At 40.5% G+C, this 13,289-nt stretch overlaps 1 protein-coding gene across 1 annotated transcript; it reads right to left on the bottom strand.

Annotated features, from left to right (window-relative positions):
• Positions 1-373: 373 nt before the first annotated feature.
• Positions 374-13,289, bottom strand: LOC114874042 (5-hydroxytryptamine receptor 2B). Its single transcript, XM_029182944.2, has 7 exons — positions 12,645-13,289; positions 12,288-12,579; positions 3,603-3,827; positions 2,742-3,054; positions 2,283-2,498; positions 1,317-1,613; positions 374-1,235 (listed from the first exon to the last, which is right to left on the bottom strand). The coding sequence occupies exons 1-7, from the start codon at positions 12,948-12,950 to the stop codon at positions 995-997; spliced, it is 1,890 nt and encodes a 629-aa protein (XP_029038777.1). The 5' UTR covers positions 12,951-13,289; the 3' UTR covers positions 374-994.

Below are 13,289 nucleotides of genomic sequence, written 5' to 3'. Positions count from 1 at the left end.
CTGGCGACAATGAAGCCCAAAAGTTGCTATTTTTTCGAAAAAACGCAATTTTCTATTTTTTTAGTTCCACCGTTCCACCGCTAGATGGCTAGGCTTTTTACGGTCCATGAATCGCGCTAATTTTCAATTAGCCATTTTAAGGCTTCCAGACAAATGTAAGGCAATTATTTAGATTGCATTTTGATCATAGAATACTTTACTGACGGCAATAAATCTTAAAAGTTACATATTTTTCGAAAAAAAGCAATTTTTCATTTTCTTAGTTCTATCGATCATCCCTAGTACGATCATTTTTTAAAAAGCGCGAAATAATTCAATTATTTTTATGTAGCATGTAATAAAACACTGCAATTTTCATTTATAAGTGATTTAAGGGATAGGAATAGGCCATTGTTTGCAATTATATCTTTAAATTACTATTTTATTTCATATACTGTATGTATCAACGTGTATCATTTTTCTGTATAATGTTGTATGATTGTTTAATAATTTACACCATGACAGACAATCGTTAATAAACGCAGGGGATTGTTTCGTCGATATCACAGACAATAGTACATTTCGGATGGTTAGCGAGGAAAGTTCAACATGATTTCACGATGGGAAATAGTATCCGCTATTCTTTGGTTTTTATTTCATGCAATCGCAAACTTTTACGTCTAAGTTTCTTCTTTTTTATAACAGTCACTTTGCTACAGGATCGTGGTTTCGACTTAATAATAATCTTTGGTTTATAGTTCATTAAACTATAAAAATTTTCTCTCTGCAATTCGGGACTACAGGTGTTTTCTTTTTTTGCTGGGAAGAACAGAAACAGTACGCTTATTACAATTACCATTACTCCAACATCTCTTCACTTTTTTTCTATTTAAAAGTAGCCACACGTTTGCACGACTACCAAAACCAAATTTAACATTGAACCAGGAATATGTTCATTTATATTTCTCCATAACTAATACTTCAGTAATGTTTGTTCACAGGAGCTGAGGACTCTTCAACAATTCTGATCATGCTCGACTTGATGGAAGGTGTCACGGTATAGGGAGCTGGGTGTGCGATGCATCATCGTCATGTACGAGCTTCCTGAAGCCGGTGTAGCCGAAGGATTCGACGTCGGGGTCAACAACGGCGTACCCTGAAGACTAATGGCCAGTGGAAGCGCTGTTGGCGTGCACAGACTCATAGTGTTGCGGCCACCTTCTGTCACCGAACGATATCTAGTCGGTCTTGCTGATCTGGAGCAGGTATACAATACATAGAGTTCGAAATGACCCCTTGTAAAAATGATCAATCTCTCTAAACCAAGTTTCACTCACCTGGAACACTTGCATTTCAGCAATCGAATAAACGCAGCTCTGAAGGTCTTGTTAAAGATGGTGTAAATGACTGGATTGATGGTGGATGACACGTAACCGAGCCAGAGACACGTGTCGACCACGTGGACCGGCACCGAGCACTCGGGACAAGCGGCGAAGAAGATGTTCAAAAGGAAGAACGGCGCCCAACACAAGACGAACGTGAAGAAAACCAAACCCAAAACTTTACTAGCTTTCTGTTCCGTGGCCACAGCATTCGCGGCCATGGATCTTCTCTTGGTTCTCCCAGCCAGAAACCTAGTGAAATCGTTTCCAATCATTGTCGAATCCTCGCGGGGGGAAAACAAGCTGCGTTATTTGCATTCACAAATGGGTTTTCACACGCGAGCGGATTATCCGCTCGCGTGTAATTCGTCGTTGGTTAACATTGACAGAAAATCAATCTACTCGCGACAAGAACCAGGAGGAAAATCGAGGGTTTTCTATGACCACCACCGACCACCAACCGCGTTAACTTTGGTAGACGAACACGATCGAAGGTAATTTGGTTTCATACGTTGCGTTCGCCTGTTGATTAACGATTAACACGTTCAGTGCTGTGGCCCGAATTTTGGACACTGTTCGTGATGATGTGGCCGGAACAAATTTAATAACAATCAAATCCATCCATCGATATTGGTGCGGATATTGGACGCGTCTGACTATACATTGACTTATACTACTTAAACCAAATACCGCTCTTCTAATAGTGAATCAGACCTGTAGATTTTGATGAAACTTTGCAATATGATGGAACAATGAAAAATAAGAGCCAAGTGATTTTTTAATCTGGAGATATTCAAGTTTAAGGGTTGAAATCATTCCCAAGGCTGTCTCAAATAGAAAACCACCCCAGCCTTTTATTTGTCCGTTGAAATCAAAGACGGTAATGGTGAAAGGAGCAAAGGAGCCGACGAAAAAATTCACCTGAGATTGAGGGTGGTAGGCGTGACGTTCAATTGCAGCTTCAAAGCTCTTAGAGTGAAGTTTCTTGTTTCCCGGGCAATGTTCTCCGGCGTTTGAGTGGCCTGATCCACTTTCGAGCCCTGTTTCGTCCCGACGGTGCTTCCGGTCGGGCTGCCCGCCCCGTTCACAGTGAAATTCAACTGCGGTTGCTGCTTGCCCGTTCTTGCACCCTTGCATCTGTGATATTTACAGGAAGGCTAGACTGTAACTATGTTAAACCGAGCGATGCTTCGCGCAAACAAGTTATCCGCTCGATGCACCACGAATTGCGACACGCGGCCTCGTCGTTGATTAATAAAACATGGATCTCGAACCGATCGAATTGGAACAAGGAGCCGGGCGCATGGTAAGATAAATAATTAATCAATTGCACGATTCCTCGGAAGAAAATTTAAAAATTTTTAAATTTCTATAAGGTACCTTTCGCTTCCAAGACCGGTACCGGAAGTTCTCCACGCGTGTCGAGTGGATAACGAGGCTGTAGTAGTGGTTCCGGTTGTCGACGTCTTGGTCGAGGAGTATCTACCACCTAGTCTTCGGAATTGATCTCTTTCAGGGTGTTCGGCGACGAAACGAGCTTTCTGTCGCAAAAGTTGCACCGTCAGCACATACGTGGCTACCATCACGATCATGGGGATGTAGAAGGCGATCAGGGAACCGAACACGAAGAAAGCTCTGTTGTTGATCACGCACGTACCAGGTCGTGGCATTATATTCAACGGATTGATTATACCTGTGTACAGAAAGAATTACAAAATTCTCTGCAAAACTGTTTTCGCAAGTATTGAAGAGGAGATATAGAAATCCCAGTACGATCACGTCGCAGTTGATTTTTTTTTACTATTCTCCGATTATTTGATTGCAGAAACGAGCGCAGACAACCGGCGGGCTCGTGCAAAAAGGTAATCGCTTATCGACCTGGGTCGCAGTATCGGAAATAGTTTCGAATATCGAAGGCAAGAAGGCTGATTTCGCGCAACTTTTCCGTTTACCCTGTCGCTGGACCGGAAGTAGCGCAAAAAAAAAACGATATTCCTACTCCAGAAATCAATTCCTTCGCTTACGAAACGGCTGATCCTGAGCCGAGTTTCTGAAAGTGTCCTATCGTAAGAAAAGACGCGAGGGAGGAGCAAATAATAGTCTCAAGTTTCTTTTCCATGCCAAGACGATTGCAAGGTAAAAAGTTTGCCAATCGTTTACTCACAATCTCGAAAATAACGAACCTCCTAAATGACAAAGTATTCCGGTTAATTTCCTATGACAGGGAAAAATATTTCTTACCTAATACCGTAATGGAACTGGAGACCAACATGGCGAGCAGCCAAACAGCCGCGATCTTGAAACCGACCATTCGTTTCGTCGAGGTGTGCCGTGTTCTCAGCGGGTTCCGGATGCCCAAATAACGACCCAGCGAGATGAAACACATGTGCATGATGCTCGCTGAACACGCCAACACGTCGCAGGTCACGTAAACGTTGCACCAAAGCACCCCGAATGGCCAGTACCCTGAAACGGAGAACAGGAGACTCGTTTATTTCTCGATACTTTGATCAATTTCCAGAGGATACCGGAACAGATTTCATTGTACGCTGTAAGACCGAGGAGGGAAAATTTAAATTGCAAAATTTTCCGAGAGAAATGAAAATTGAGGATTTTAGGGCATCCTGAAAAGTGGTAAGATCAAATAATATCGTAAAATTCAGCTATTAAATCCATGAAAGGAGTTCCATTGAAAATTCAGTAGAATCCCTAGATGGAGAATAGGGTGGTACCGTAAAGAGCAAGAATTTGTGAAAACGTTTAATTAAATGACACCGGAGAGAACTCTTTCCTCTTTGAAGCTTGATTCGCTCGACTCATTCGTTATATCAGCCGACCTGCCTGACCTGTTCGTTTCGAAATTCCTTATTTCAAAGTGAACCTATTATTAACCGGATTAGTTTGAATAGCTTGACGGTATCTTGAAATAACACGGTCCGAATGCGTTCAACTGAATACCGAATTTCGCCTCTACCATTTCTGTGTTTCGGTTCGATCGAATTCGTTTACGGATGGTCGGTGCTGAATTTTCCAGGATCGTTCGAAGAACGAATGGATTTTCTTTACCGCGGGCTATACGTTTGAAAATTTAGAAAACGGCATTCGAAGAAGAGCAGATTCGAGGTTGCCAGCTATTTCGATTCTTGGATTTGTAAGATATTTAGATTTGCAAACGTTTACATTCGTAGACGATGAAATTTGCAACTGTTGAAATTTACAAGCGCTGAAATTTGCAAGTGTTTCAACTTGCAAACGCATAGATCTCAATGCAATCGCAATTATTCTTTTCAATAGCAGCGTGAAATAATTTCAATAGGACAAAATGCAAAGCATTCAAGTCCAACGCATAGGAAAACAAGGTTTCTATTAGATCAATTTAGATCAATGCCACAATGTTATTTCTCGGTACACGTGCAACGACTAGAAACTCAGAACGTTTCGATGCTTCGTTATTTTCAGTAACAATACATCCCGATTTATAAGTAATCGATATGATCGATTGCCTTCGTTTCCTGCTGTTCTCCTGTAAACAGTCCGCTCGTTCGATCTATCTCGTGAATTTAGGCGGTTTCGAAACGTAACACGGAAATCCGTCAATTTAACTCGCGCTATGAGCCGTATGAAAAGGCAGGAGATCAAAGAACGTCAACGTTACGACCGTCTGTTTACACTGATTCGCCTCTGAATGCGATCGTTTCACCGCATTTCTATCCGAATGAATGAAATTCAATTTGCTAGATTATCGCGACTTGATCTGATAATTTGATTATGTAAATTACGATCAAATAACTCGTGCAACATTCATAAATGACGATAAAATATCTCTGTACATGAAATTGCAACATCGGAGAGCTTTGTTAGAATGGCACAAGTTGCAATCTTTTTCAAACTTGTTCATCTCCAATTTGCATGAAGTACACTTCCCTAGAGCCTTCAAGTTTCGAACTTCGATCAATGATTATCATTACATCTTAATAGGATGATTTATTAAAACAAGTTAGTGCAATAAATTTCAAGTAGCTCCCAGGGAAAACTTCGGCCGTGAAACTTGCCTTCACTCGGAATTCCATCGAAACGAACCGAAAACTATGTTCCATTAGCCAACCTGATCCTGATTACCAAAATTCGTATCCTCGCACTGAGGAAAGATTAAATTTCCACGATTTCCCCGAAACTTTACGAATCCCGATGTACAAAGCCGTTTGTTCGGCTTCAATAAAAACCGTGAGGTTGCAACTACTCGTTCTACTCTGTTCGATTGTAAACTAACCCAGCGGAATTCGATGGGAATCTCGTTAATCGAAAGAAATTTTCACGGATTCGTTCAGCTATCTCATCCCTCTTCTCTGATCACTCGAACGATCGAAGAATCTCCTCTACATCCACAATTCTTTGCGATTATAAATTGTCGCATGAATTATTTATAAATCCACCAGAGAGATCATCGTTTCGCATAAAAAATGATCCTTCAGGATAACTCGACAAGCTTCCCTGTAAATCGACTAAGGATGCTTTTCTTTCTGATTTTCAAACAAGCTGTTTGTTTTCTCTTCGACACTGAAAGTCTTCTCGGTTTATTGGATGGATGGTAAACAATGTTCTAAAGAAGGGAGAACATTCTTTTCCCTGCTGTTTTTAAATTCAGGTTGAAAGATACACTGTATTCTTTGTATTATTAAATCTTCCGAGTGGACGAGTTAATATAATCGAATAATCGGAAATTTTAAATATGAAACTGGAATGACAAATATTCCTAAGAAATCGTATTTTAGTGTATTCCAGTCACATTTGTTCCGTTTCGAACGCGGAAGTATTTTACGAAGTAATTTCACGGAAATAGGCAAGACAAATAGGCGTCGCCTTGCGGAGCAAGTAGTATTAGTCCGTATGTGGTCAGACAAGAGGATTCAGACCGTTCGCTGGCGCGGTTAAACGTTTCTACCTAGCAAGCCGTATTATAATAACGATTTATAATACCGATTCGAGCTTTCAATTTGCTACCCCTTTGATATTAACCCTCGGTGGTGGCGGATCAATGGCGACCCAGCCGGTGCCTCGATTTAAATTAAACAGTCAATTTTGAAACGAAACACTTTGGTATATTGAAAAGCTAATATTGTATGTCCAAACGAGCAATACGAAAGTTAGACGATGATAATGAAATTTGAATAATTGCTGTCTCAGAGGGTCGGCATTAACGCTATCCAAAAGTTTTCTTCCCTTTTCTATAAACGAACGAAATGACGGAAAAATATTTCACCTCTTTATTATTCAGAAGATAACGACCTATTTAATGGATCCAATAGAATTTCAATTCCAACTGTCACAGCATTTAACGCGATAAAAATTTAAATACAAAAGAACTCGTTAAATTTTTCAGCCGCCCGTCGAAAATGAGTCAATAAAAATTCTTCTTGAAATAATAAAATGAACAGACTTCAAAGTCCAACATTCGATGTACAAAATAAATAACTTTTCACAGAGGAAAAGCAATCTCGGAGATCATTCGGACCAGAAGAATCTTGTATTTGATATCAAAGCATCTTAGGAAACAGAAATCGTACGTTCTATCTGGAAAGGAGGGGAAGATGGAGAGAATAGAATGATTTTTTTCTGCGAATGAAGCTATAATAATATCAGCCCTCGAACGTTTTGACCCTCGATAATCATAATTCTCAGAAAATTATCCACCCTAAGACTTCTCTTCGTTCAGAGACAACACTCATTCGAGTATTTCTCGACGAGAGTGGAATTTTTAATCAAGAAATCACCGTAAGAATCATCTTATCACCGATTACTGCCCTTCTGCTTGCGTCAGCGAACACTGAAATTGAAACTACCCCAATATCTTTTGTAGGCAAGTCCTCGAACCTGAGCTCCTTGAAGAACATCCTGAAGAGGATTCGGAACAGGGCGAGTGAATGGAGATGTTTAAAAAGGTTGATTACAAAGGACAAGTGTATTGGAAGATGGTTCATCGATAAAAAAGATTAATCGTTCGATCTTATTTTAATTTCTGAAAATTAGAACAATCTGATTTTCAGTTTTCAAGATTAGAGCTCCTATCCACTAAAATCTTCCACACGAAATTTTAAAATTTAAACATCTTATAAAGAATTTAAAGGTGGAAACGAATAAAATATTCTCGCGTTAGCAATAACTTTCAGGCGAACGCAATAAACATCAAGAAACCTCTTGAGAGTTATTTCGTGCTTGGAGTGTCCAACGAAGAAGAAAAAAATTTTAACACTGCTCGTTAGCAATAAAAAAAAAAAAAAAGAAATAGGGTTTCATCGAAAATAAATCTCGTAATTTTTCCTCGACAAACTTGATCCCCGTCAAAGTATTAAAAAACAAGTGGAGAGTTTTCGTGTTTAAAAAGTTACGACCTCTCAAAGGTGACACGATTCCAATCAACCCCGTGCCATCCTTCCTTTGCAGACCCCATTAAACGTGCCCATTATACTTCGTTGCTCTATACTGTCGCTACATTCGAGAAAAGTCTCGGTAAGTGCCAGGACGAGTTTGCTGAAAGAGGCAAGGAACGTTTTAAAACTCTATTCGTTGGAATGGTTGAAACGGTTCAACCATCATCAACACGCCCCCACTCGTCGCCACTCGATTTTTTAACGAGCGACGCTGATTTCCAGCAACCTTTTAGAATTTAAAGGTACAATATTCGGTATTGACTTCTTCATTTGAGAATTTGTGAACTGAAAAAGAGAAAACGATGGATTTTGGGGAAAAACAATCTGGCTTGAATTTTAGTTAACGAGTGTCTAGGATTCGAAACCGCAATTCATCCAATTTCTTTCTTTTTTTTTTTTAAGTTAGTAAATCGTAAGAATGTGCTCGTTTGTGTAAGGAAAAAATATTCCTCGAAGTTTCAAGTAAAGATATATGATTATTCAGCTCGAAGTTTCTAACGAGGAAACCAGGAAACTTTTAAAATCCAAAAGCTGCACGAATTTTTGAGCTAGGAGGTAGGAAACTCGGGTTCGATCGTTAATTAAGATATAATTCGCACGTTGAATGTTTAAAATTTATAAGGGAATCGAATTTTTCCAAATTCAACCATATCCAAAAGTAGTTCAATCGATTATCTTTTTTCCGTCACAAATACACCCCTAATTATTGAACTTGTTAAATGGTTCTAATTAGCGATCCCTGAAATAAATATTCCCAGAAAAGTTCTATAGCCCGTTTATTGGAATTCTTCCCACGATTTCGTCGTACTTTCCACCCACATAATTCGACGAAATTTTTAATTGAATAAAACTGAAACAAACCAGTCGAACAATCTATTATTCATCTAACTATAAAAATCATTTTTTCTCATCCGAAACTGGCTTCTATCTTAAACTTTCTTCTATTTTCATTCGTAGAATGGGAGATCATCTCTTTTCTGGTTCGTACAAAAGGTGTATTGTACACCTGTTTTCTCTCTATATTTACAATCGATTGTAGGATTGCGTTTCCGTCACGCTCTCCGATTTTTCATGTAGAATTTGATAGCCGAACAAATACAAACAACTGCATTGTAATTCTGTGATTTACATTCGCTGCGATTTCGTTTCTTAAATTCGTTTAACTTCGTTAATTGCTTGATTTATAAATAAAAGAATACACGTTTGTAAATAACGAAGCACGCGAAATGTATCGTTATTGTGGGAGTGTTTCGTTGGAAGTGCAGTAACAAAACTTTTTATCGAACTGGGTCATTTAATCGTACCACGAACTGTGCTGTTGAAACAAAGTTGAAACAAAGTTGAAACAAAGTCTACAGAGGTATTGCGTTTGGAACACGTAACGATGGCATTATCTTAAATTCAGTAAGCCTTCTTAGAAGTACCCTGGGAATTATTCGAAGAAGGGTTTATTACTCGATAATTACCGATGTTATATCGCTAACAAATATTCAATATTCCTGACGAGCTTTCATTCGAAACTGAAATTGGCCAAAGGGGAAGTATACATAGACACTCTCGTCAAGCAGAGGGCATTCAATACAGACAATGACAATCGAATATCTCGAGTGAAAGCAAGCGACAGCTGTCTATCACGAAATTGCACATTAATGCGTTCCAAGTGGTCGAAATTCACGCTTGAGAACATTGTTCGGCTGGTCGTTGAAGTTCAAAGCAAAATCATACAGACGATTTAACTTATTCATCCATCGAAAACATTTCCGACCGTGGGGAGATATATTTTTCACAATTTTCGGGAAACGTTCCCCGAAGTCAGCTAACGAAACGAAGCTCGACAGTCGAGGGAGCATGCACCGTGAAAAAATTAATTATCAAGTCCGCACGGATCCACCGTAGAACTGAGCCGCGTTTTTTTACCGAATGGCCAAAACGAATTTCCATTTTTGACAAGCACAAAAACCGAACCTCGCTGTATCGGCCGACTGTCCGCCCTATAAAAACGAAATATATCTCAATTGCGGCGAACGCAGCTGTCGCCTCTGTCATGGTGTAATCTTTTTCCTTTTTTTTTTTCTCTCATTCCCATTTATCAAGTTTCGACGGGCCTGTTCGTGGATCCACGAATTTCCGGAAACAATTGCTGTAATCGCAAAACCATACACTAATGGAGAATTAATATTTAAATTTTCAACACTTTCGCTCGTTTTCACCGATGAAAATGATAAGAAATTAATTTTCGGCACACGTTTGCCACCGTTAATCTCATCTCCTCGATTGCCAGCGTGAGAAAAAAGAGATTAGAATTTATGAAACGTGCACGTGCTTAATTGCAATATAGTCCAGGTGACCCAAAGCACTCTAAGCTGAATTTCCAAGCAATATTTATTCTAGACTCGCTCGTTATGGTGTTCCATCGAGAAACTATGCGAAATCGCTTTGCACAGGGAAACTAGGAAAGTTTATGGGGACAGGACATTAGAGTGTTTACGAGCGGGCGAGCAACAGTGGGTGTTAATTAACGTTTAGAAATTACTGGAAAATTGTGTCGCATATTGCGTTCGAAATCAAAATATCCATCATACTGAAAAAGTTCCTTAACACACCATCAAAATTAATTTTCCATTTCATCCGTATAAGATTTTCTCTTCCAACGTTGAATTAAACAGAAAATAATTAATATCTTCGATAGTTTCAATGCAAAGTTGACAAAGTGTTTAACATACAAATGCCATTCGTCGAAAATAAAAGCAATTGGTAGAATCTAAAACACCATCCATCCTGAATTTCCCCAGGTAGCTATGACTGAACCCATAATTTCACTGCAGCATACCAACTCGAAACTCTGGCGAACGTTAAATTAAACAAACAAATCGAGAATGAAGTAAATTCCACGGTAAATCGACGCAGACACAATACCACCCCTCTAATACCACCCCCATCCGTGCCCAGCGTTAACGCCATCGCGTTGCCGAGTTACGTTCAGTTCGCTCGTGTGTGTCCCATTTAAAGTTCACTTGGTAAACTTCCTTCCTCTGGTTATTTCTCAAGCTAGATTTCTTTCGTATTTCCGGCGAGCCATTCAATCATAAGGAACAACACCATATAGAAGCCGTAACCCGTAGCGAACTGTACCTATTCGTTCCAACGTTTATCGAGGCCCCCGGCTATGGGAACTTTTCACCGTTTCTCACAAAAGTACAAATACCTTGGGGAAACGTATAACTCATGCGTTATCCTTGCTCTTCCTTCGAGTAAATTTATTTGGACAACCCGCGACAAACTATCCCGGATACGTTTCGACGACAGATCATCCTCGAGAGTGACTTGAATTTTTCATTGCCACCTTTACACCTCCACTTTCGTGGCTCATTTAGAATTAAAAAGGGGACTCGGCTCGTTTGTCGCTGATTTATTTAGAAAAGAGGGATAATTTTATAAAGGAAATCAAAGGCGAGTCGATGAATTGCTGATCACCTTCTGCTTCTCAAACTGCTGACAAACGAATCAGAGATGGAAATGTAATTTCCTCGGAGCAAAGTGAAACGGTAATCAATCTTTGATTTCGACGAGCATAAAGGAATTTTTTCTCTTTTTTTGATTTTAAGCCGGTTCCTTTTTCACAGAAAGTTTGAAGAAGCCGCAAATATGTGCGATCGCGATTATAGGAAATAGGTTGCTAAAATGGAAACGATACTATGCACCGTCGAATGGTTTCGCGAAGAAAATGCGAAAAGTTCGCGACCGCATTGAATTTTCTTCCCGAACTTTATCGTCTGGTTTCCCTGTCCACCCTTCGAGCCACACGTTTCTGTCGCTTTATAATTTCCCTTCTTCTCGCAAACTCACCCCTGGCGTTTCTCTTAACGCGACAAACTTCCGAGTGGTCGGACAAATTTCGCCACCACTTCTGCGAACCTCGAGTTCCTTCGATCGCGGAATCACATTAAATTTTTCAATCCCAGATACTTGAAATGCAATCTATACTCTTCAAAAGTGGAAAGATAATTAATTTTTCCAAGGAAATCCAAGCTTCTTTGCATGATATATATTTTTTACTAAATAAAATCGAAGGACCTTCATCGGCAGAAATTGAGGAAATTTCGTGGCCAATGAATTCACCGAATCGTTACGTAACTATGTCAGAACTCTCTAATTAGTCGAATTTAATCAAGCAATCGTATTCCTTTTGTTTTCGTCGGACTGGCATTATTCCAAACCATCACTGCCCATCGTTCGCCTAAAGGAAGGTAGTGAAAAGATGAAATGGCGCAATCGTGTACCATTACCAGGTTTTTGCGACATGAATTTTCGATTGTGCTACTATTTTATTGACCACACTGAATCTTCTAAACGGGGAAACAACATTTTCACGAAATGTGGATCACTGCGGTATTCGATAAATTTTCTTTATCGTCGCGAATTCCTATTTCCAAAGCACAGTTATCTTCCACGCGACGTGCTTTCCAACGCCATTATAGAGTAATTGAAACTTACTTACCTAAGAATCCCGGTATCGCGCCCAGAGGCATCACGAACAGGCTGACGAGCAGATCAGCAACAGCCAACGACAGAAGGAAGTAATTGGTAACGTTGTGCAATCTTCTGTCCAGACCTACGGCCAGGCAGACGAGGATATTCCCCAAACCACCTGCCACGATGAACACCGCGACGAACAGGAAGCCCCAGTCGAAACGGCGACTCTTATTTGTCGAACTCCATTTCGAGCGATGGGTGCAGGAGACCGAGAGATCCTCCGTCGTCGAGTTCTCCGACGGAGTGCACTCGAGGATCTATAAAAAGAACAATTTTTATTTAACAACCAGGTTGAATACGCTAATAAAATTTAAGTATTCACCTGATCTTCCAGATTCGTCCCGTTGCATTCCCTGAACCTCGGTATCCTCGACAAGAACAACCCCTCGATGCTCTCCAAACCACCGACCACCAATGAAACATTCACGTCGCAATCGGAATAATCGCACGGTCTGCACAACAGGGTCATCGAGGATGAAAGGGTGACCTTGTCGATGGTGCACAGATGATCAAAGTCCAAGTCGATCGCGCATTGATCCATGCAACTAATTAAGCTGTCGTTACAGGGTAGCTGATGCAGCATGGCAGTCAGGTTCCCCGTCCAAACGTTCGTCAAATTTCCATCCATGGTTCGAAGAATCGACCTACGGCACTTTCTCCACGAACGAGTACACTTGTATTTTATCCCGCATAGTCATCGAGCCGAGATGGATACAGCAGGTGGAAGGAAACGAAGCCGGGTCGAAGGTGTTTCCTCGGTAGGCAAATTGACGATGAAAGGTAGGTGGTGTAACGAATAGTCGAGTAACTGGGAGCACGATGGCTCGTAAAAGGGTCCGATTCCCGGCATCGTTTCCGATTCCAGAGACCAGGAAACTCGGGGCGCCTCGGTCGATCAGGATAAGAAGGGTGGAGTTTAATTCGATGGCGGCCTACGACATCAGAAGGGTATCCCGGTTCCTCGTAC

The sequence above is a fragment of the Osmia bicornis genome, chromosome 7 (genome assembly GCF_907164935.1).
Source record: "Osmia bicornis bicornis chromosome 7, iOsmBic2.1, whole genome shotgun sequence".
NCBI classification, from domain to species: domain Eukaryota; kingdom Metazoa; phylum Arthropoda; class Insecta; order Hymenoptera; family Megachilidae; genus Osmia; species Osmia bicornis.
The sequence above is the reverse complement of the archived record's forward strand: the minus strand, read 5'-3'. Positions and strand labels throughout refer to the sequence as shown.